The sequence below is a fragment of the Alosa alosa genome, chromosome 12 (genome assembly GCF_017589495.1).
Source record: "Alosa alosa isolate M-15738 ecotype Scorff River chromosome 12, AALO_Geno_1.1, whole genome shotgun sequence".
Lineage (NCBI taxonomy): Eukaryota > Metazoa > Chordata > Actinopteri > Clupeiformes > Clupeidae > Alosa > Alosa alosa.
This window is the reverse complement of record NC_063200.1, coordinates 5645043-5671133: the sequence shown is the minus strand read 5'-3', so window position 1 is coordinate 5671133 and position 26091 is coordinate 5645043. Positions and strand designations below refer to the sequence as shown.

Sequence of the window (26091 nt, the reverse complement as noted above, 5' to 3'; positions counted from 1 at the left end):
GTTGGAGCTCCAAACACATGCTGCAAGACTTGAGATATTTTTCTGATCCAGCCTGGGGTTAGCCTACTACAGATGGAACCATAATTCGTGTCTTCTCTTGGAGTGAATTAGATGATATAAACTGGAAAGCTTGTTTTTTACTCTCAGATAATCGGTTATAGGAAATAAGAGTTGCTTGACAGTTCATACGATCTCTGGCGAAATGTGGGGACTGGCAAGCATCATTTTGTGTTTACCTTTGTTTTCACAATATGTGGAGGCGCAAAGCAAGGTAGGTCTATTTTAACAATCTAACAATTGCTTTTTAACAAACTGTTTTAGATCCATTAACGTTATGCATTTTGGGGCTGACATTTTTAACTTTTAAACCAAACGCAATTATTATGTTGTTCTAATTATATAACAAATCATGAATTTAGGTTCATGCATCTTATCTTCTGGCTACTTTGATGTCACAAGAAAACGTATTATTTCAGTGTATGGGAGAGCCTTTCACTTGCAATCAAATTGTGAAGTTAGGCATCAATGATGGATTTTAGTTGCCTTTAGTACTTGTTTCTGATGGCTTTTCAGAAGTTATTTGTGCAGTGATGCATGCCAAACTATAGAGATTTCCTGAGCCTCCCAAACTCAACTCTTATCCTTTTTTTGTAAACCTCAATTCCTCTGGGATTGCATGAAGCGTCCCTTATTGAAAGATTATTGCAAGCAATGTTCGGGATGTTATTATTCTTAATGAACAGATTCAATTATGGTCAAAGACACATGGAAGGCTTTACATAGTTTTCACATCAGTAATTGAGAGCAGACCCTGTGAAGCTAGTCTGTATTGTGCGCAGAGAGCCAGGCAGCAGGTGGCCAATCCACTGAGCGAACAGGGTATCCATCGGCGCGCTATATGCATGGACCTGGCACCGGTCCAAACATCCGTGCTCAGTGAGACGAAAATGGTAAAGTTGCCAATTATGTTGAAATGTTATCTCGACAAGCCAACGCTGAGAGGAATTTGACTCATGACAGGCAGGTTTAATTGTGTTTTTAGTCCCTGTAGGCGAAACTCATTCCAGTTATAGCCTATCAGTTGTTTATAACTGGCAGCTGCCAATGAGACCAGTTTTAACAGAAATAATATAACACCGTCCATTTTTCTTATTGTTTTCAGCTGTAATAACGTCGTTTCATTAATGTCGTGAAATACCAATAATCTTCTTTAAACAAACCTTTGTAGAAGGCTATTTCACGGGCTTGTGTGCTCTTTGTTTTGTTAGTGACTAAAACCACAGACGGCCTCTCGGATTTATACCACACAAGTATTGGAGTACTTAAAAGCGGCTTGCCCAAAAGCAGAGTAGCCTCTTCGGGGTGGCAGCTTACGGACAGATCAAAGAGCTATTCGAGACGGGAACGGGGTAGTGGAAGTCACTTCTGGTATAACGGTTGGTTAACCTCGAATAAAACGGCAGGAGGAAAAGTGACATGGCGACGCCATGGCGCATCAGGACACACACTTAGCAGAGGGCATGGGTCCCAGGAATGCAACTCTAATCAGATAGCCCATGTGAGAGGACAGGGGCCCATGATGCGGAGGGTGGGCTATGATGTGCTGAAATGAATAGACCTTTTCTTGTGTTGTGCCTACACTTGTGTTTTCCAGTCACAGGCTTGCAGTAATGTGTAAATACAGCTGTATTGATATTCTTTACCTAGGTGTCTGACACTGACTCTATGCTACTCATATAAATCATACAATTGTATAGCCTAATTCATAAATTTGTAGTTGAATGTGGTTTGCAGCACTTGGCTCAGAATGGTTTTGGTGTGTACACAACACTCACACACACTCCCCTTCTCTCTCTCTCTCTTTCACACACACACACACACACACACACACACACACACACACACACACACACACACACACACACACACACATACACACACACACACACACTATCACTTAGTATAGAGATGTACTGTACATGCAAATAACTGGGAGGAAGGGGATGCCTAACACATGGTCACCCATTCTTCTTCAGTCTTGAGAACTGGGTAGGCATAAAGGGGACAGCACTACTTTGGTTCAGCTCCTACCTCAGACACAGAACCTTCTCAGTATCCCTTGGTTGCTCCTCTTCCTCCTCAGCTCCTGTTTCCTATGGGGTCCCGCAAGGCTCCATTTTGGGCCCTTTGCTGTTCTGTTTATCATGCTCCCCCTTGGTGACATCATCCGGCAATATTACATCTCTTTTCACTTCTATGCTGATGACACCCAGCTATACCTGCCCTTAAGATCTGATAACTCCATTCAGCCTCTTCTGGATTGTCTCCAGGATATTAAGTGCTGGATGAATGATAACTTCCTTCAGCTAAATGATAATAAGACAGAGGTCATCATTTTTGGTCCTTCTAAAGCTAGACCCCTGATTGAAGGAAAATTAGCCCACCTCTCCTCTTTTGTCAAGCCACATGCCAAAAATCTAGGTGTCATCCTTGATTCAGAGCTCTGTTTTAAAAGGCAGATTAGTTCTGTTATCAAGAGTAGCTTCCATCAGCTGAGAATTATTTCCCATCTCAAACCCTCTCTGTCTTCCATGGACTTAGAAACAGTAATTCATGCATTTGTTACATCCCGGTTAAATTATTGCAACTCCCTTTATCTTGGTCTCCCCCAGTCCCAACTTTCTCGTCTGCAATTGGTACAAAATGCAGCTGCTAGGATGCTTACTGGCACCAAGAAATACCAACACATCACCCTGTTCTGGCCTCCTTACACTGGCTCCCCATTAGCTTTAGGGTCCACTTCAAAGTCCTTCTGATTGTTTATAAGGCATTACATAGGTTGGCTCCCTCATATATTTCAAACCTCCTCCATCCCCTCAGCATCCAGGTCCCTTAGATCTGCCGACAAGGGTCTTCTCTCTGTGGCCCGACCGCCTCAAGCAAAGAGGCGATAGAGCTTTTATGTAGCAGCCCCATGTCTGTGGAATTGTCTGCCCCCAGATGTTAGACTGTCTCCCTCCATCACCACTTTTAAATCAAGACTAAAGACCCACCTTTACTCCTTGGCCTTCCCTGCTTCCTAGCTGTCCATCTCTCTCCTCTCTTCTTCATATTCAAGTGTCTTCTGTACTGTTGCTTTTTATTTGTTTAGGGCTGTCTATTTGTCTATTGTATTTCTGTATTTGTCTTGCTTCTCTCTGTGCTTGCCTTTTATATTTTGCTTGTTCTGATTTGCTTTTATTTTTTATTTTTTAGCCATATCCTCTGTGCAGCACTTTGGTCAGTGGAAACTGTTTTAAATGTGCTCTATAAATTAAATTTACTTACTTTACTATTTACTTACATTCTCACAGAGGAATGCATTTACTCTCAACAGCACACTGGATCAGACTGACTCAGTGAAAATGGAATTTTGGAAGATTTGGTTCGAGGGTCTTTTCCCTCAGTGAATGCTCTGTCTGTTTTCCAGTGCTATGGGTGCTAGCTATGGACACGCGGTGTATATTAGACAAGCCTAGCATGGACTCTTCTCTGCACAAATTCTCAGGCTCGCGCACACACACACACACACACACACTTTGAGTGAGGTCAGAGGTGCCTGGGGGAGAATGACAGACTCAGAGGAGGTTAAGCTGCGCCATAAAGCACTGGAGCCACACAGACTCTCCTCGGCACTCTGCACTTGGCCCCTCACCGTCTCTCCCTGCCTAGCCATGATGCAGGCAAGAGGATTTCCCCAAAGATCCCCTGCGAGAGTGTGTCGCAACAGCTGTGTCCCTCTCATGCCAGATGCATGAATGTACCGCGGGGTGGGACTCAGCTGTCCAGTTCCCCGCACTGTGTTGACTTGGATACCACTGCAGCCTGTTCCAAAATAGCATTTTTGCTCCGGTCTCATTGTTAGCGAATGCCAGTTTGCCTAGGAGTTTATTGTGTTTTCAAACATGCAATTAATGGGTTCTGTGAACACTGCAGAGTGCGGAAGGTATTGTACTTGTACTGGGTGATGTTGAACAGGCGTGGATAATCAGAAGAACTAGGCTCCAATTTCCATGTGTAAGCATCAAAACAGAAGAACTAGGCTCCAATTTCCATGTGTAAGCATCAAAACAGAGCGAAACATGGTGTGCTGCATGCCCTCAGAGACAGAACAACGACAGATTTTCTGATTTTGTGTAAATAAAATGTAGCGTGAAATGGGAACAGTGTTTGAACAATAATATTAGTGTTGTTTGCACAGCTGTGGGTTTGTAGCCATCCCTGGTGCTGTCTTTCGTTCCCTCTCACTCCCTTCCCTTTTTTTCTCTCTTTCACTCACTCACACCCAGTCTCTCCCTTTCTCTCTCCCCCCTCTTTCTCTCTCTCTCTCTCTCTGTTCCCATAGACCACGCTCACCCCCACACCCTTCTATAGACACCAACAGGAGGGTCTCTCTTACCCTGACAGGATGTCAGCCTCCCTCACATGTGGGGTGTCACCTACGGTCAGAGTGCCCAGCTCAGCTCAGCTCAGTGCTCTGGTCCGGTCCAGTTCGATGGCAGCTCGCCTCCCCATCATTTATCATGACTGTGTAACAGAAACAGGAGGGGGGTGTAAGAGAAGGAGCCCTCTGTGGCCCTGTGAGCCACTATATCACTTTTGGAATTGGGAGGGGTGGCTTGTTGTGTCCCACAGGAGGAAAGTCTGGAGCCACTAGGAGTAGCCACTAGTTTAATTAGTCAAGCCATACGGGGGCGGGGGCGGGGGGGGGGTCTGTGGGAATGAGGCGTTTTAGTGGAGTGGTCTTGCATGTGGACTTGCAATGTGAACTCTCACATTCTAGAGACTATGAGTTCTCCCAGGCCGAGGGTAATCCTGTTCTAACAGGGATGGGTTGCCCACCCTTGGCCTTCAATCGGTTGTCATGGAAAATAAAGGCTTGAGATGGGGGGGTCCAGCAGGTCTTTAAGCATGTGACGACTCTTGTGCCTGGTTATCCGCTCTCAGCACAAGCCACAATGCAAACAATGACTAGATGACCACAGATAACAAGAACGGACACCAGAGAAGAGATTCAATGAAAAAAAGACAAAGACTCTCAAAGTGCAACTAGTTGCCTGAAAAAAATCACCCCACATGATTTAGACTTTAGGAGTCAGATCATACAATTGACAATCTCAAGAGCTGCTCCTTGCCCTTGTGACATGGAGGAATGACCGGATGGATATACAGTAACAGACAGAGGCAGACAGAGACAGCTGCCCTCCTGAGTTTGATCAAGCTGTAGTAGTAGAAACAGGGCATTTGAGTGCTACTGTGCAGTGCAGTGCTCCTGCTGCTGCAGGCCTCAGCCACTGGCATGTTGAGCAGGGCTCGGGAGCCAGCCAGCCGGCCGGCAGAGGCAGCAGGAAATTGAAGGTATCAGTGACTTCAGCTCCACTCCACCGTCAGCCCAGGGACTGCCGTCAGTCTCTCTCTCTCTCTCTCTATCTCTCTCTCTACTTCTCACTCTTTCTCTCTCTCTCTACCTCTCTCTCTCTCTCTCTCTACCTCTCACTCTCTCTCTCTCTGTCTCTCTCATGGCCAGATTAAAGAGTGTTGCTCCTCATGGAGCGCTGGCATCTGTTGAAGGAAGAGGCAGAGTGAGGGAGTGCATAGACACAAAGAGATTAAGAATATAATAATGCCTATAGCGTGTGATTGGAGAACGTTACCATGCATCTGGACTCAGCTCACGACACGCTGTCGAGGAATTTGTAATAAATCACATTACCTGGGGCATAAGTGCTGTGCCTTAATGTCAACACCCAAAAGGGCCCCCAGCTCAGAGGAAGAGAAAGTCAATAACGTGTCACTTTTTGTGTAAACCGCATATCTCCTATGTCTTCATCGAGCTGTTTGCAGAGCGGTGTTCATATATACAGGACAGTTGGGAAGAGGGGTAAGGAAAACTGGAAAAGAAATCTGTCCCCTGGATATTTGTTGAAATTTCCTATTATAGGATAGCCTGGCTAACGTCAGACCTCATCTCATTGAGATGGGGTCTGGGAACTAGACATTCATTTTCTCGTATTTGAAACGTGGTTCACGAATGCCCAGAGCCGTTTATTGGGCGCTACGAATGTCTATCAAATGCATCTGTGCATAGCTCATAACGGCTTTGGTGTGTCATCATCGTCTTGCTGCCCTCCCTCCGTTCTGTGATTGGTTCCTTCGTTGAGGGGAAAAAGAAGTCCATAGAATCCAGGCTGCCTAGCAGCGTGAATAAAATCGTGCGCATAAGTCAGCATGGGAAAACCCAGGCTAATTATAGGAATGAAACTGGGATTGAGGGTGCATCGGAGTCTCATATGTGGACCAAGCCATTTCTGAAGGGCAAAATTGCCCCTCTGTAATCCTCTCTCTCTGTTCATGGAGTCAGTGCTGGTCAAAGGCACCGCTTTATGGTATTATACGTCTCATACCGCGGGACGTAAAGCCATGAAGTAACTTCCCCGGCCACCCTGTAACCCTCCCAGCCAGTGCAGAGGGTCTTGGGAAGCTCAGTGCTCTCCCAATTAAAATGGTCCTGAGAAGAGAGGCGAGAGCAGAGGGCAGGGTCTCCCTGCGGGCACCGGGCACCTAATGAGGTTTGGGCAGAGGTTCAAGACTGCAGATTGTAACCAAGCTAATTACCTGCACCCTGTTTGACCAGCAGGACTGAGTGGTGTGTGTGTGTGTGTGTGTGTGTATGTGCGTGGAGGAGAGCCTGCTGCCCCTTCAGCTTCTAGGCTTAGGGAAAAGGACATTCCACAGCGATAGGATTACAGTGACTTTGATCTGTTGTCATACACCAAACGGGTGGACATCAAGAGGAACAATTAAGCCGCATGTTTATTTTTTCCCCTCTTACTTTAAGAGTCTTCGGTCAAGATGTTTCTCTTTCTTCCACTCTCTCTCTCTCTCTCTCTCTCTCCTCTCACTCGTGACTGATTGAGTTACTGTGGTGATGGTTTTGGAATTTCACAAGAGGCCCAAACAGTGGTGTTGTGATGCCCTTTGATATCAGTAAGATACTGTAGCCGTATTGTCAGCAGGGGAGAAGGGAAACAGCCACCCAGCTTCAGACAGCTCATGCGTTTCAGCACATACTCAATGTAACAGACAGGAAGAGAAGGTCTATCTTAAATTCATTACACTGCATAATTCATAAAGATGAAAGGCCTGGAGAGGCATTTTTATTGAGTGAGTCAGTGCACTCACACCCATGTTTGGGTTCCTCTGAGTATTTTTTGCATGGGGCTAATAATTTGGAGTTCACATGACCAGACAAGTGATATTTTGACTAGTAGTAATCAGTCTTTGTGTTTTTCCACCCAGTTATCTTGTCTCCTTGCACCCCCTACTCAGTCTGTATCCCCTGTCTCTGTGTGTGTGTTTTTGTGTCCGTGTGCTTGTGTGTGTGTGTGTGTGTGTGTGTGTGTGTGTGTGTGTGTGTGTGTGTGTGTGTGTGTGTGTGTGTGTGTGTGTGTGTGTGTCTACAGTAAGTATGTGTAAGTTTCTGCGATTGCATTAGGGTGTGTTGTAGAGAACAGTAGCCCCCTCCGTCTTGGCAGAAGGCCTAGGCCAGGCTCGCAGTTGTTTGGTCAGCTGCCCCTTGCCGATGCCAGCGCCGATAACGGTGCTGTGCAAAGACAGATCACATGGCAGCTGGCCGGGGGTTCGCGTACCGAGGGCAGATATGCGAGGCTTTACTACGCCCCCCCGACCAGCTCTGCCACCTCTTTCACTCTGCGGTCAATTGGCTACCACGTGCCCTCCGCACCTGTGAAGGGACCGCTGGGATTCTGTGCACGGGCTGTGGGACTTAGTCAGGGATCCGGGATGAAAAGCCCAGTTTGTTCAGCAGTGGAACCAGCCAGATTGTCGGTTAATCTCGGCCCGGGCACGTCTTCCAGGGACTATCAACAGGGGGGCAACAAAGAGATGAAAGGTTTGGAGAGGAATTTGATTTCGAGGGAGTGATCTCACGGCACATTTATTCTGGGGCTTACCAAAAGAATAGCAGTTTGGATGAGATTGGAGACAGCTGCCAAGATAGCATGACTGTGGCTAAAGTGAACTCTGCCCTGTGGGGAAAACAAGGAAGGTCATTTGGCCCCATTGAAATATCAGGCACTATTTTGGTCCACATATTTCCCATCAGTTTAACATTAATACCCAGGGCCCTGTCTTATTCTCCCAACAATGCAGACACACCCATCCCCACTGATAGAGCCGGTTAGTGTGTTGAAAGGATGAGCTGTCCCATATGTAGACACTGAAGAGCAATTTGGACCCAAACCTAGTGAGAAGTATGTTTGAACAGGGACCACAGTGTGTGAGAAACTGGGCTGAATCTGACGTAATACATCTCCTGCCTGTCTCCTTAAACTGGAAGATCTGGAAATTGAACACACACCCCGCTCCCCAACGCCCCCGGCTCCAAAACCCTCTAAATCACATCATGGCACTGCTCCAGCATCCAGACATGAGACTCCACCGTCACCATCGACCCCACCTGGCATGCTCTATTTCTCCAGAGAAGGAATGTGAATATCAGGAAATTATCACTAACCCTTAACGCCCTAACCACTGAAGTTCATCAGACTCGGCCCATGTTGCTATGAAGTCGTATTGAAGGGTCTTTGGCTTGGCCTGCTAAGGGTCCCTTAACCAAACACTCGCTGAAAGGAACCCCCTTAACGTCCAACTGAATTGCCATGAGAGAGTGGCAAAACACAAACACACACACACACACACACACACACACACACACACACATTAGAAAGTGTTTCTCTCACACCCAGCCCCACACTCTGACCCAGTCCTGTTGGACTTGGCCACTGCATTCCTCAGCTAATGAAACCTCAAGTCCTTCAGTTATGCTCAGACAACTTTAACGAGAGGCTCAGCGTTGGCAGGGCTCGCTCAGGGAGGCTCAGCCAGACTATTTTGCTGAGCAGAGATGACACAAACAAACAGAGAGCCGCAAGATGCCATGAAATCCACATATGGGCCCTTTATTGCACCTCACAAAACTGCCCACTGTATTCTCAGGGCATCATATGGATTTACTCGCTTTATGAATATAATGTGTGTGAATGTGTGTACAGAAATATCTGATGATGTTATACAAAAGTGAGCCAAAAGTGTGTGTGTGTGAGAGAGAGAGAGAGAGAGAGAGAGAGAGTGTGTGTGTGTGTGTGTGTGTGTGTGTGTGTGTGTGTGTGTGTGTGTGTGTGTGTGTTGCCGTAGTCGTAGCAGCAGCAGTGACTGTGTTGCATAAACTGAGAAGGAAAGGTTATTGAAGGGGCATCTTCAAGTTAAGTCAGATCTGCACGGTTCATAATCAGCAGAATCAAATCTAAGCAAATTAACTCAGAACTACCTTCAAACACCGACTGGGACGGAGGAAGACTTGACCTGACATAGATACCGTACGTGGACATTTTGTTAAATTTAGGTCAGACTTGCAGTAATTTTGCAAATTTTGTAATTTTTCATCAGTAACTCTTTACCAAGACATCGAAACACAGAAACAAAGATGTCACCCGTTGACTGGATCCTTGCCCCTCTGCACATTACTCCGGACAAAAGCCCTCCTCCCCACTGAGAGACAGCATCAGGCTAACAGAGACATTTCACCATGTCTGGTCCACTGGTCCTGGAGAATGTGACCTCTGCCGACAGGAGCATCCACAGAGCTCCGTCCAGTCCGCCCCAGCAGCCCTCCTCCTCATCCTCTTTCTCACCCTCCTCCGCCTCTTCAGTGTCCTCCCCTACCAGGTTCAAAATGGAGGCAGTGGAGCGTGGTGAGGCGCAGCTGGCCCTGGCTAACCACATGGACCAGCAAGCGATGACTTACTCTGCGCTGATCGCAGGGGGCCGTAGATTGGGTCGAGCCAGGCTCTGACCTCTCTATCCCCTTTGACCTTCAGCGACCTTCAGTGTCAATGTCCGAACAGTGACTTCAGCGTCGGGTATCTCCTATAATAATAGTGTCTGTCAGAGGATAGAGACGTTAATACAAAGATCTGTACTGCATTAGGGCTGCTGCAGAGAGGGGAAACACCCTGGGTTTGGGCAAGACAGTTAAGCTTGAAATTTCAATACAACCACAACTGAGAAATTTGTTAGTAAAAGTCACATATTGTAGGCATGTTTAAATAAATAAAATGTTTGGGTGTGTATGCATTTTATAGTGTGCACATTCTTCAGCCTGAATAAGTTCTTATTTGATTTATTTTTTATTTTATAATGTAATGTCCTCTTGGGTCCTTCAGCAGACTGAGGAATGCACTGGAAAGGCATCATGAAATGACAGACAATTCCAAGTTAACTAACGCCAACTTATAAACGGAGAAAACATTTGTGGAGCCTGAGATGCTTGGAAATGCCCCTGTAAAAGTTCATTTTTACGGTTTCCTTCAAACAGAAGCGGTAAAGAGAGAGTTTTCCCACAGGAACCCAGATCCCAGTCCTAGGTGGTAGTGGTGAGTGTGACGCGTCTAAACCTCACATGACGTAAAAGGGCCTGTCTGCCTAATGACTCTGATCAGAGGCGTACTGAGAAACTGCTCCTCAAAGTCTAGAGAGAAGGGTCGACTGTGGGAACACAAGGCTGGGAAAAGTGTTTGTGTGCCTGATTGTGTTGGTCTACATTGTGTGTGTGTGTGTGTGTGTGTGTGGTGGTGGTGTGTGTGTGTGGTGGTGGTCTGGTGGCTGATCTGTGTGATCTGTGTGTGTGTGTAATGTTTTTTCAGTATTCATAGTTCCGTGGCTGGGCTACAGTGCAGCTTTATATTCATATGATATGTATTGATCTCTACTGCTCTGGTGCCATACTAGCCCAGCTGGTCCTGTTGGGGATATTTTATGCCAAAGCAGATTCACCTGGTAACTCATCCTGTCTGAGCCGGAAGATTGTATCTTTGATCTAAATATAGACATGCAGGTGTTCCATTGAGACTCTGTAAGCGAGGAAGCAGTTCCCCTGGTCTACAGAACATGCTCTTCCCCTCTCTTGCTGATCAACGACTTAACTCTTCACCACATTCCTCCCTGATTCTCATTTAATTACGTGTGGAATGAAAACCAAAACAAATATTCAGGAGTTCAGTCCTTACACAATGCTGTTCAACACAGACTGATATACAGTATAGGTACCATTATATGAGCACTTCACATGCAAGACTCCTTAAGGAATGTATTCATGTGATGATGTGAACTCTCAGTATCGAATCACCTGAGTGCTTTGTCTTAATTTTCTCTTGTGAAATGGGCCGAGAGTGATATATTTATCTAGCCTGATGAGCCAGACCCACATTAAAATGTAGGGTCTGGGCACTCACTGTTCGCAGTGCTCAGTCCGAGGGGCGGGATAATAGGTTGTCTTTCAAATTCCCTCTGCACGCAATAGGACAGCGCTATGAGTCCCATGCGTGTCCCACCAGCGGAGCTAGTTGGCTAGTTCAAACTTTTGCCAACTTAAAAAAAGCTTAACTCTTGTCACACTGTTCGCCAACAGCAACATCCATCTTCTTTGTTTCAAGTAGCAGGGAATTCAAGCCAAACCGTTGCAACTCTGCTATCAATCATTATGTTAAGCCCGCCTAACGACTCTATACATGATTTGATTGGCCTGATAGAAGTTTAATTTTTCGAGCTCACAAGCCAACGGAGAGTTGCTAGACTAGCCCGCTAGGGTGCGTCTAGATTTCTAGGTTAATATTTATCTTGAGCATTGACATTTTTTCATATTGTAACGTCGGCGCAGAAGACAATGTTAGCGTTCTCCCATGCAGGGCATGCTGGGATACGGGAGCGAACATTTGGGGTTTATGTCTTTATATCTCCTAAGTTATACGTGTGAAGTTAGCGTCTTTATTGTGACATGTTTCCCTTTTAGTTCTCCCTTGTGTGTGATCCTTTTTGTGTGGGGGGCTGCGTCCTCCCCTGTATGTGTAGTGTGTGTGTACTTGACCTGCCCCATGTGTATGGTGTTCTGGGTCTGTGTCTCTGCTCTCGTTCTCAGCTAATAAACCTTTTGATTGGACAACTGTGTGTGTCGCTATCAAATTGTTACAATATGTACACGCGCTGGATGTGGCTATCTGTATGTGTCACCGTTTGGCCACTAGCTCCGCAGTCTCGCTGAACTCCCATTGTCCTCCTCATTGCTCATCTGAGGGTGCTGGGAGCGCCACTGCTGATGGTTATGAACCAGGCGGTGAAATTGTCATCTATCTCACTGGCTGTAATTTACTGCATGCGAATGAAGCCGCCGGAGAGAAGTGCTCTGTGGCTCTTGGAGGAGGATCAAACCGAACCTCCTGCCTTTGTGTTGACGGGACCGGTTTTCATTTAGAGAACTATGTGGCACGATTGGGAGCAGAGTGAGCGTTAAAGAAAAATGAAATGTTTGTAGACAGTTATTGGACTGTTACAAAGGCCTCGGGTCTGAGCTCAATATCATAGTAAATAAATCCATTCATAGCCTTCACCGAGTTGGAAAAAAAGACTGATTTATTAATTTAATGCTTCGCTTAATTGCCAGAGGGATCTATGATTTACGAGGCATTTGAATGGGACATAGCCTCGGCTGAACTTCTGTGGCCTATCTTAATGGAAATTCATTAAGCAAGATCAGCTTGCTTCTTCATCATCATTCCCTCTCTCCCTTTTAGTGTCCTGACTTGTGCCCTTGTGACCTACTTTTCCTATGGTTTGGAGAAGCGACGGTGAAAACAGATTGTGTTGTGATGCTAGTGGAGGAGATCCTTCAGAGATACATGTGTGTTCCAAACAAGAGACCCACTGATATTCTAGCACAGAACATCTGGGTACCATAGGTACAAAAAGAAATCTACGGCAAATAATCGTAAACAAATGTTTTGTTGTCTCGGCCAATCTGTTTAACTTCTGTCTCATCATCTTGTCGTACCTTATGCCTCAATCTTAGACAGATTATACCTGTCTCTCTCTCTCTAATTTGAACCCAATTGGTGACCAAGTGACCAATGGCTGCCTCTCCCTCTCTCTCTCTCTCTCTCTCTCTGTCTCCCTCAGATCTTTGGGGAGACGGAGCCTGTGCGGATGACGTCCGAGGGTTCGGACTGTCGCTGTAAGTGCATCATGCGGGGGTTGTGACGCATCATCGCGCGGCGCCTGCCAGCTGCGGAAAGCGCAGCAGTGGAGGACTTCTACACGGTGGAGACGGTCAGCTCGGGCTCTGACTGCAAGTGCTCGTGCACCGCACCGCCCTCCTCCCTCAACCCCTGCGAGAACGAGTGGAAGATGGAGAAGCTGAAGAAGCAGGCGCCCGAGCTGCTGAAGGTAAACACTGGACAGGCCAGCCAGCCGCCTCCCACCGGACACTTTTCCTTTTCTCTCAGTTGCAGTCCCCCCCTCTCTCTCTCTCCCTCTCTTTCCACCTCTCTCATCATTTCCTCCAAGACGTCTGTGTCTGTCTTTCAGTGAAGGTACTCAGGGTTTAATCCATGTAGACTCTAAGGTTACTGCTTTGAGGTTTCTCTCTCTTTTTACTCTGTCACTGTCTCTCTCTCTCTGTCTCTGTCTCTCTCTCTCTCTGATCAGTAGTACTGAGGATTTTGTATCTCTTCATTTCACTCTACTCTTTCTCTCTCTTTTCATTTCAATCTTTCCCTGTCTATTGTTTTCTCTCTCTTATATTAATCACCATGTGGTCAAGATGCATCAGTAGCTCGGAGACTTCTCTTTTGTCTCTTCATTTCAACCTCTCTCTTTCCGTCGAGGAACTCCTCTCTCTCCTCTCTCTCTCTTGCCCACAGACTGGTTGACCTTCCCCCTTATTCTCTTTGCATCTCTTGCCCAGACTCACACTCTGTCTGCTCCTCTCTGCCTCAATCTTTTTATCCTTTTTCCTTTGTTTCGTTTTTCTAACTATTGTTTCTCTCCCTCTCTCTCGCTCTCTCTCTCTCTATATATATATATATATATATATATATATATATATCACACACACACACACACACACACACACACACACACACACACACACACACACACACACACACACACACACACACACACACACACACACACCAAAACTCACACACACAGAATGACCTATTGTGTCACTGTCATCCATTGGGCCTCTGCTTTCATTCATCAATCATGAAGTCAATAATCAATATAATCAATAGCCTTTTCAAATGAAAATCTATGCCCAAAACTGACCAATTAATTAAAATCTATGCCCAAAACTGACCAATACAATTAAGGCCCCCTGGGGATCAATAAAGTATCTATCTATCTATCTATCTATCTACAAACACACACACACACACACACACACACACCCACACATTCACCAAAACTCACACACACAGAATGACCTATCGTGTCACTGTCATCCATTGGGCCTCTGCTTTCATTCATCAATCATAAAGTCAATAATCAATATAATCAATAGCCTTTTCAAATGAAAATCTATGCCCAAAACTGACCAATACAATTAAGGCAGTACGGGTATTCACAGTATAGTATGTTCTTCAACCCAAGGTATGTTAGTGTGTCCCTCTGGAGATGACTGCTGCAGTAGGCTGCGTATTGTCATTCAGCACCTCAACACAATGGTGATTAGTCAGACAAATGGTCCCAGCTCCATGGACACTGAGCAGACGCCGCATGTCTCCAATCTCACCGAATCTCACACTGTACTGAGTGAGCCATGTGGAGAGATGGATTGATAGAGAGGGGCCGGTTGAAGCACATATGACTTTCATTCAGGGCGAAGCCCTCAGATGTGCACACAAGAAAAACAAGAGAGGATGGAACATCTGAAAAGACAGGGAAAAGACCATCTGATGCAATCGTGCAAAGGGCCAAAACTGACTCCACCTGATAGGCCACAGAGCAGAGGCTGCTTATCAATCAGATTGTCAGGTGTACACCCACAAATGAGTCATGAACTTGCATGGGCACGCAACAGTGGGTTAAGAAAATCAACACGTTGGATAAATGTCAACGAGGCATCAACACGGATCAGATTTTCCACAAGAGTAGATTGATTATTGATTGGAGCTTTGTGTAATTATTTACCTCTCTCTCTCTCTCTCTGTCATTCAGTTGTGTGCAAGTGAATGTACACAATATTATCCCAGCATGTTTTAACACCCAGATGGCTGTGTAAAGTGGCCTTGTGTGTTTGTGGGTGGACATGTTTGGAATGGAGAAATTTTATGTCAGCGTTTAGCTCAGCGGTTTGGTAATATGCTGCTGGAATTCCACCCAATTAAATCGTACTTTTATTGCGCTTCAACAATGACTTTTGTCTTGTAGTATAAGCCATCCAAATGAATGTTGTTATGACGGCAGTGGTGTGGAACAACCTCCCCTATTTCCCTCAATCATCAGATCAATGAGCAGAACCTTGTTCAAATGGAGAGGCCATCTGTCTCCCACCTCTCCTCTCTGGCTCCGTGTGTTCCTCCGGCCCACGCCATCCAGCTGCATTCCTTCACACACTCTTGTCTCCAACAATCTTCCTTTCCACACATATTCAGTCTTCCTCAAGAAAGAGTGAAAACACTACAGGTGTCAAGAAAGAGTAAAAGCAAACCCCGTTCCCTTTCAGGTATATGCCAAGAAGGAAGGTGTGTTTCCTTTCTCTCTCATGGGCATCCGACAGACTCTCGCTTCCACTTTTAAACATCTCAATGACATCCAAATGCTCTCACTCACTGTCTGAGTTTGATCTGAACAGAAGCTGGATCTGTTTAGAGTGAATGGGACAGTGTTGTATAATTTTAGCCACGTGTTTTATGCTGTGCTGTTGAGGGAGACATTGGCCCATTGAGAATATTTCTGTGTCACTAATGATAAACAGGAACCTTTTGCAGGACAGTTCTCTCCCCCTCACACCCTCTCCAGTCCTTAAAATACGCCCAAGGGCCTAGTTCCTGTTAACGTCGTGTCTTTCTTACATTAGCTGACATCCACTAGATGAGCAGAGAACTCAAACAACAGATGGAGGACCACATGGATTTTTTTCAAAGTCTGTCCGGCAAGACAAATAAACTTAGAACGACTTCATGCAGACAGATACTCGACATTCCTGTTCAAGTAGACTGCTCCCCTAACGTCATCCAGAGAGAGTAGTCTCCCAGTCTGGGTGTTCTGATCCACTGAGAGAACTTCAGCCTTTGATGCTGATTAGTCATCCTTGCTCTCTTGCGCTCTCATTCGGTTGTTGTCTTGTCTTTTCTTTTCTTTCTCTTGCCTTCCTCCTCTAGCTGCACTCTATGGTGGATCTCCTGGAGGGAACCCTGTACAGCATGGACCTGCTGAAAGTTCACGCGTACATCAGGAAGGTCGTCTCTCAGATGAACAACCTGGAGGAGGTGAGTCGTCGTCGTCCCCCCGTGACCTTTCTAGATTTAAGAGAACGTGGGAGGAAGAAGGTGAGGAGAGTTTGAGAAACAGGGTAGAGGAGTGGAGAGTAGTCGGGAGTCCAGAGAAATGTCGGAAAGTAAAATTAAGTGGGAGATTGTGACACACAAAAGAAAAAAAACATCCACATAAGTCATAAAATTGAAGAAACACATTCAAACAACAAGCCACAGCCCAGAGAGAGAGAGAAAGGGCTTAAGAGTGACATGCAATAATAAGGCAGGGGCAGCTGTGAGAAATGGAATAATTGTAGTGCCCTAAAACGTCTCCTGTGAGCTATTCATTAGTGCTTCTCAGAGAGTGGACAGCAGGGAAAGTGTCCATTTGCATTTTGGCAGGGATTGCGTAATGAGCATGTGGTCGAATTAAACAGCCCTTAAGGAAATTCTGTGGTCTTTTTCACTTAATGGTGGTGTTTTGCTTAAAACCCCATCCCTGTGCAGTGGGAGCTGCACATGGGCCATGGGAAACCACAGCCATGTTGGTTTAGAGAGGGCCGTGATGGATATCAACAGTGCCCATGAGAACATGCGTAGAGACTTAATTTCACCACACATGTGGAATGCCGAGTCCTAGATCATTCTGATGAGCTTCAGAGAGGATTCTCAGGGATTGAAAAATCACATTCCTGTGTGTTCTATGATGTTGTTATGTTACGGTTTAATTGGACAGAAAAGATTCATTTCACCCTGGAGAGAAGCAGTGGCCAGTGGGATAGTGTTGAAGTGCAGCTACTGTGGCTGTGATCCGCATTCGTCTTGTGCTCTTGTGCTCTGGGGTCTATGGGAAACCCTAATGACACATGTCTGTCTGTACTCTAGACCATAAAGACCAATCTGACCCGGGAGAACGACTTTGTGAGAGACAGCCTCAGCTCCCTGACCAACCAGCTGAAGCGCTATGACAACTACTCTGACATCATGATCAGCATCAAGAAGGAGATCTCCAGGCTGGGCCTGCAGCTGCTGCAGAAGGACTCTGGAGCTACGCCCAACAGCAAAGCCCAGGTAGGCCACTAAAAGTCCTGCTGGGTACATCCACATTTAAACTCCCAGGTTGCCCCTCTGCACGCTCACTCATTTAAGGCTGACTACATTTTCAGATCCAGGTGAACCCTTGCTATTTCCAGCAACAACTCCCTGGTGGAACCCAGTTATGCTCAGTAGCACAAAACACTGTCTATAAACATTGAGAAATAACAATACCCTTGGGTTGATATTAGCTAGGGCTAATCTTAGCCAGACAGCTCTCACAGCATTAGCACAACAGGCATCTAAACAGGTTTCTGCTGTTCTCAACAATATAGACCTGAATGATTAATAGGATGTCCACTAGACCTTTGTATATGTATATGATGCTCATTTGTTAGACCAGAGACGTGAATGTGGATTTTTGAAATGTGTAATTTCCTGACCTGAAGTTGTAGAGATCCAGAGTTGTAGTGTCTCTCCCCTACAGTCTTCCACCTCTGCTGAGCTCTTATAGACCCTTTCAACCAGAGCCATATAGATATCTTAGCATTTTTTACACCTCCTTTATTGAAAGTATACTGACCTTTTCATCCATGTGCTGGTTTCACTCCCTCTCAGTCAAAAATAAGAAACACCTCCAGAGCATTGTGAACACATGTTCTAAAATCATTGGCCACCCTCGTCAGTCTCTGACATCACTGCATGACAAGGCAACATTAAGGAAAGCCAACTGCATCCTAGAAGACTCTACCCATGTCCTACACAGGGTTTTTGAATGGCTGCCCTCTGGCAGGCTTCTGCGCTGTCCTCTTGCTAGGACTAACAGGAGGAAGGCCACCTTTACTTTTGAGGCTATTCGCCTTTTGAACTTGAATCCAAGCCCCTCCAAGCCCCCTCCTCCTCCATCTTCTGGGACTAACCCCCCTCCTTACACTCCTGTCTGTCCTATTCTTTCTTTGTCTGTCCTGTCTTATATGTTGTGTTATGTCTTATAAGTCACTATGCCTGCATAGAGAAAATTGCCCCTCGTGGATAAATAACATTTTTAAATTTAATTGAATTGAATATCTATAAGGCTCTGCTTTCAACAATAAAAACAAAAACAATGCTTGAACGTTCTATTTGGTTCCCAATCTACTTCCTCTGCATTAAGAGAACATATGGAATGTTAAAACGGAAGCCTTGTGGGGCCAACTATGATGCTGATAATGGAACTCTCTTGAAAGGGTCTATAGCAGACAAGCAATATATACACAGCTTACATATACTTTCACTATAAGTGCTGCAGTGCAGACACACAATAACAACCCTCCCTATTGGCAGGACACGGCGGGAGACAAGGCGAAAGAAGCAGGCAAGTACTCAGCCAAGAAGCCCGAGAAACCCAAACCACCCCCAAAGGCAGCCAAGGAGAAACTGGTCAAGCCCAAGAAGGAGGTCACCAAGCCAGACTCCGCAGGGAAGGCCAAGGCTGCAGGTCACCAGCCAGGAGTCATCAGGGGCATCACCTACTACAAGGCCACCAAGACAGACGGAAGGGACGGCACTGCCAGCAGCAGAGGTAACACAAAAGAATGCACTCTCAGGAACAAAACACTATGGTAGAACCTTCTGGTAACTTTTGGACACTGCCAACTAGTCTTTTGGGCATGAACATTTTTAATTTTGGTCTACTAAGAAAAGTGTTTGTGTTAGTAACTTAATGGCAAAGTATGGAGCCCCTAAAAGAACATGTGAGATAAAATATGGTGAGCACCAGAACATTTCCTGAAACTTTCTGGTGCACATGAAAAACTTAATTCCTCTTGCATGTCCCCTTAGGGCCTCCGTAGCAACAAGCTCTTTTAAAAAAAAGCTTAAAGGAAAATTCCGGTATTTAGCACTTTGAGTCCCTTTTCTGGTTTGTTTTGGATGAACTAGAGTGGTGGACACCGAAATTTTGACAATTGGTCCTGTCTCGACTTTTCTGACTCGTTTTAAATCGCCTTTGACTACTGGCTGCCAACAGGCATGCTCAAACATGTCCTAAAACAACCCTTAACGTTCGTTTTCAAAACTGTGCAACTCACCGGTTTCTATCGTGTTTTATTTGGCATTTTGTAAAATCCCATTGATTTCTGTTGGAAGACTCATTGCACGTTGATATTACTGCGCCACCGTCTATGCTTCAGGTTCAAATATTGAGCGGAAGTTTATACGCGGTTGTGAGGTGTCTGAAAAAATAGTTCCACAATAGCAAATAAGACGGCTGGAAATCATACATTGCACCGATATATTTGATTTTAATAATCAACGAACACCACTAACCACCCGGTGAGTTGCACAGTTTTGAAAACGAACGTCAAGGGTTGTTTTAGGACATGTTGAGCATGCCTGTTGGCAGCCACTCTGAGTAGTCAAAGGCGATTCAAAGGCGATTCAAAATGAGTCATAAAAGTCGAGACAGGACCGATCATCAAAATTTCGGTGTCCACCACTCTAGTTCATCCATAACAAACCAGAAAAGGGACTCAAAGTGCTAAATACCAGAATTTTCCTTTAAAGGTCAGGACAAATCTTAAAAGCTCTTTTTGCATGCGATGAATGAAAAGACAACGGGGGGAAATGACAGAAAACACACCAGATTCACGCTATGTGTTAGAACACATTATTTCACTCAACAAACACTTGTGTTGAGGGAATGTATGGCTCTGATTTCCTCCTTTGAGACAAAATAGTTTCCTGCTCTCCAGTGGAAAAAGCACAACCAGCTGCACTGTACCGCACCATCCCAGACAACTCCGACAGCTCCTGCAGACTCCGTGGATCGTTCAGAGGCATCAGATTTCTGACATGCGGTCAAACTTGTATTTGGTTTAAATAGATGAGTTTTCTCAGAAGGAATGATTAGCTTTGCGAACAAGATGGAGAATGAATGGGTGGAGGTCTTAAACATCCCGCAATTCCCCCCTCGAGAGGTGTACCGTTTATGTGTAATGATGTTCTGATACAAGCTGAGAGATTGTGTAAGGGTTGCCGTGGTCCAAAACACACAGATCGGGCCGAACACTGATGACTGTAATAATAACCGTCATATATTCACTCTCCTCTCTTTTTTCACTGACACACATACACAAACATTCACTCAAACTCTCTCTTGCACTCACACACACACACACACACACACACACACACACACACACACACACAGATGCGCAAGATACACACTCACCCCTGCCCCTTAACAAAACATAAATCGGATGCGGATGTGCCGATCTCAAAAGAGACACACACGCTCCATACCATGAACTCATCTGTATTGTGTTACCGCGTCAAACCCAGATAGTCGGCCGCAGAGGAAACCTGACACATTATTATTATCGGGCCACGCTCCGTGAGATAGCGTGGATATAAACATGTGAGGAATGCGCCGCACGGGGACACAGCGGGCCCCCAAAAGCCCCATAAATCTGCCCTAATTTGGAATGACGAGAGCGATGGCCCCTCCGATACCTCAGGAAAGCGTTCACACTAGTTTAGTAAACAGCGCTTCCTTATCGGCAACGAGCGCTGATTTGTAGAAGATAGACGGGGCGTGCGTGGCTTGGGAAGGAGAGAACAAATACCACACCTGAGCCAAAAGCGTTGAGTGAAGAGAATGTGCGGCCAACTCAAGATGAATAGAGGTCAGGCTGAGGTTCTGTCGTGTTGATACACATAGTCTGCAGATAAGAGCACATAAGGTGCCTGCATAGAAGAATCTTCTATAGAGCTGTATATATAATGTTGTGTAAGCTGTGTGCATGTGTGTGTGCATTTGTGTGTGTGTTAGAAGTAATGTAAAGTGATGACACAGCACACAGTCAGACGTGCAGTTTCTCATATGGACTCCAGCATTAAAAGAGCTCCCAGCAGACAGCGTTTGTTTACTGTATGCGTTTGCTTTAGGAAAGCGCTCTATCTCTGGCGGCCCACACCAGTGTCCTGTTATGGAGATCTGTGCCCCCGCTGCTTGCATTGATTGAGCTCATCCTTAGAAGGCTCCTCTGACGGAGAGCCAGTTGGCCAGCCAGTTGGCCAGCCATTTGGGGGCTCAGTCCTACCTGCAGGAAGACGGACTATAAACCCTCTGCGCTGGAAAAAGTCAACGCTTTCCTGACATTGTTTGTGGCTGCAGCAACGGCAGCTCAATAGAGGGTGTGTGTGTGTGTGTGTGTGTGCGTGTGTGTGTGTGTGTGTGTGTGTGTGTGTGTGTGTGTGTGTTGTGTGTGTGTGTGTGTTTGTGTTTGTGTTTGTGCGTGTGTGTGTGTGTGTGTGTGTGTGTGTGTGTGTGTGTGTGTGTGTGTGTGTGTGTGTGTGTGTGTGTGTGTGTGTGTGTGTGTGTGTGTGTGGGGGTTCTCCCTCCAGGAACAAGTGAGTTTAAAAACTAGGCAAAGAATGAAGAGGCAGAGGGCCAGATGCAGGAACCAGACCGATGATTGTGTCGGATGGAACCAACACATTCTGGGTGGCCTCTTAGGACACACACACACACACACACACACACACACACACACACACACACACACACACACACACACACACACACACACAAACAAGGGAACGGCACCGCGCTACATGTGAAGCCGCTGAGGGCAACAGGCTGAATGTGAGCAGCGAGCTGCGAGCTGCATCCAAGCTGGGGGGGTCCGTGTGTGTGTTTGTGTCAGAGCTGGAGCCTTGCGTGAGCTGGCGCGTCTTCAGCATCTTCATTAGGGGTTTATTTTCCTTGGGAGCTCCTCTGTGTAATCTGCTCAGCTCCACTGATCATTCCCCAAACTTCCAAAGCAAACGCTTCATCTCCCATCTCTCTCCCTCTTTCTCTTCCTCTCTCTCATTCTCCATTCTCTCTCTCTCTCTCTCTCTCTCTCTCTCTCTCTCTCCGTATATCTCTCTTTGTCTGTGGCTGTTAGAGAGCACGGCCAAGACTCACAACGCTGGCTCTGACCGAGAGGCTCACGTCGAGGAGAGGCCCGAGGAAACCGACACACTCCGCCGGGTCGAGGACATCGACAGTCCTGTCACCACAACCACAGAAACCGCGGCGACTGTCGCCCCGACGACCACCACCACCACCACCAAAGCTCCCACCACTACCAGCAGCACAAGCACCAGCTCCACCACCAGCAAGACGACAGGTAGAGGAGAGGACCGACTAGTGCAGCCTGCTCCCACCATCCTCCTGGTGATTGACAACTCGGACAACAGCAGTCGACTGCCGACCGGTAAGCAGCATCGATTTTTTGAAGACGTGTGAATTCAGCGGTATACGAATACTGTAGGCTTATGGGTATACTGACAAAACGTTTAGTGATAGAGTAGTACAAAATGGCGCTGGTGCTGTACACTTTTCATTTACATGTAAATCTTTAAACAGTTTCCCATATAAATGTATTCCACAAGGGCCCTCCCAAGAGAATCTGTTTTAGCCGAAAACAAAATAAAGGGGTGGAACCTGGACTCTGAGTGTTTTGGTTAGACCATGGAGGCACTGCTCTGCCAAGACCTGTAATGCAGTATGTTGCACAAGCAAAGTGAGCTAAATTATAGCACTCACTCTACTCTCAGGGACCTTGATTTATAACGAAAACAACTTTCTCCACCATGACTAATCTGCTGCGTGCTATCGTCTTTATACATAAGCATCCATCACTGACCACACGAGCGATATCAGGTGGAGATAGCTGCATTGGGCGGAGATTAGATTGTGATTTAGATGGTCAGATTAACCCGTCTCTTGCGTGTGTCTCAGGGAAGGACCTGGAGTGCGAGGGGACCATCGCCTCGGTGGAGATGCCCGTGAAGCACCACAGCTACGGGCGGAACGAGGGCGCCTGGATGAAGGACCCACTGGCCAGGGACTCCAAAATCTACATCACAAACTACTATTATGGCAACAACCTGGTTGAATTCCGCAATCTGGAGAATTTTAAACAAGGTGAGACTTTTACTCGCTCTTTTTAAATGTTGAACTTAATGTTTTTAAAAGAGCCACCTGTCCCATTATGTAAATAAGATAAGAATAGACATAATTCATTTAGCAGGTGATTTCCAAAACATTCAAATGTCAAATGACAAATGTTCTCTAAAACACTGCCATTAGTTTGAAGAATAGTGAAATTGCATAATTGCAATGTCTTGCATAACAGAACTTTTTGAAGGCCAAGATAAAGTTGTATTGCTCATGACAGAAATGAGCACCTGACATCATATGAAGGATATGATTTGACTTAAATGATCTTTAAAACTATTGAATTATAAATACTTATACGTATGCACGTAAATGTTGTTACACAGATTTTCCCTGACTACATGACAACAATAACCAAACATTGTAACAAAAGTGTCCACAATGGCCACACAATAATAGTCTAAATAAAGGTCACTCTGGCTTTGTCCCTCAAGGCCTATACTGAAGCGGATATTTGGCTACTTCCTGCTGCACAATGTTGCATGTGCCCAGTGGTGGTAGATGGAATATGTCAGTACAATTATATCTGAAGGAAAACGCCTGGTTCAGTTTTTATAAGTCATGTTGGCTTTAAATACCTGTCAAGGCAGATGTTACATGTGTTCTAAGGAAACAGTGTGGAAAGCCATGAGCTCAAGTTGAACCCTATTTTCTTTTTTTTTTAAATGACTGCCAATTGTTCTTTCTCTCCCTCTCCTTCTCCCTCATTCACTCTCTCTCTCTTTCTACAAAGGACGCTGGACCAACCTCTACAAACTGCCTTACAACTGGATTGGAACAGGCCATGTTGTCTACAACGGTGCCTTCTACTACAATCGGGCCTTCACAAAGAACATCATCAAGTACGACCTGAAGATGCGATACGTGGCTGCCTGGACCCTCCTGCACGACGTCGTCTACGAGGACACCACGCCCTGGAAGTGGAGAGGCCACTCGGACATCGACTTTGCCGTGGACGAAAGTGGCCTCTGGGTCATCTACCCGGCAGTAGACTATGACTACGGCCAGCAGGAAGTCATCGTGGTCAGCAAGCTGGACCCCACGGACCTGTCCATCAAGAAGGAGACAACCTGGAAGACGGGGCTAAGGCGGAAGTCCTACGGGAACTGTTTCATTGCTTGCGGCGTGCTTTATGCTGTCGACGTGTACAACCAGCGAGAGGGCGAGCTGTCGTATGCTTACGACACACACACAGGCACGCAGAGAGCCCCCCATCTGCCCTTCATCAATGAGCACGCCTTCACCACACAGATTGACTATAACCCCAAGGAGAAGGTGCTGTATGCGTGGGACAACGGACACCAGGTCACCTACTCCATCAATTTTGTGGAGCATTCAAAGTCTTAAAAAAAATGGACCAATTATTATGCCTCTGCAACCCTTTCCCTCAAAACTCCATCCAACTGAACAAGCACTTTCTTTCTTTTATGCTATTCGAATTAGTTGTTTTTTTTTTTGTAATGCGCTGTTCTTTGTTTTCGTTGTTGCTCTTACTGCTGTTAATAAGGTATCTTCATGTTCGGGCCATGTTCAAAGACAGCAACAAAATCATCAGCTAAACTTTTTTTTGTAGACTGTATCAGCTATATGTTTATATCAGCTGTAGACAGCTGATCGCTTATGTGTGTTATTATTATGGGTGGAAGTGATAGTCACACTTCAGCAAATCACGATGGAGCTCACAAAGACGTCAGACTCAGACTGGTTGTTCATTAGCCAAAGACAAAGGGACTTACATGAGAACTCTCTGAAAATCCGCTATAAGGTACAGTCAGGACTGAGATTATTTTCTGTTATTTTTTGGTCATTTATTTTTACAAATCCAGGGACATACATGTTTATTTACACACATAGATGTACACACTGTGTATATTAAATTATGCTATTCAGTCAGAGATATCACTCTGGAGTTTGGTGGACTGCAATCATTGATTAGACTATATATGCTTATGAGTCTGAATTTGAATGTTAACTTTTCTAAGGTTATGTGATAAAACTTTTTTGAAATTAGAGTGCTACTCTGTAAAACTATGTAAGACTTTGGCAATCTGTAAATATTTTAATCATGTACTTTTTAAAATTGCCAGATGCTTAGGTGTAACCCACTGTTCACAGTAACCTCTTTGATAGAGTTTTCCACAGGAAGAAGAAAAAGTAATTTAAAGCTGAACTGATAAAAGTAAAGTCCCCTGGGAGAGTAAGTGTTGGAATTTAGACCGTTCCACTGTAAATAACATTAAAGGTGCACAAGTGCAAAGTAGACATCTGGGTCAGTTTTGCTCAATTACATGTGACTTCCTCAAGACATTTTGTTTTCAATGTGTTCATTTGTTTCAATCCTCCAAACATGTTTCTACAATGAACTAAATAAAAAATTAAATTCAGAGTGATGGGTCGGTCGTGTGGTGCTTTTTGAGCCAGGTCAGATCTAGATTACTTTAAAAGTTCACTTGATGAATGCAGCAGTACAAATACCCCGAAAAGACAGATTTTCCTACAGAGAAATGTTCTGCCGCTGTTTGTAGAAGCACATACTTGGAATATTACAAACCTTACATGTGTTTTCTTAACTGTAGAATAACAACTACCCTATGCACTGCCATGGTAATGTTGTTCAAAATTAATCACAATCACGAATGCTCTTTGAAGACTGTTGAACAAACCTGAATTAGTTGAAGTACGCCAATTCTAATCTGG

General features: G+C 45.5%; 1 protein-coding gene across 1 annotated transcript; it reads left to right on the top strand.

Moving 5' to 3' along the window:
• Positions 1-25778, top strand: LOC125304596 (olfactomedin-like protein 2A). Its single transcript, XM_048258999.1, is given in 8 exon segments — positions 1-271; positions 13069-13335; positions 16278-16385; positions 17256-17441; positions 18729-18966; positions 22337-22648; positions 23176-23361; positions 24128-25778. Coding segments are annotated over 8 exon segments (1980 nt in total). The 5' UTR covers positions 1-202; the 3' UTR covers positions 24742-25778.
• The last annotated feature ends 313 nt before the right edge of the window (positions 25779-26091 follow it).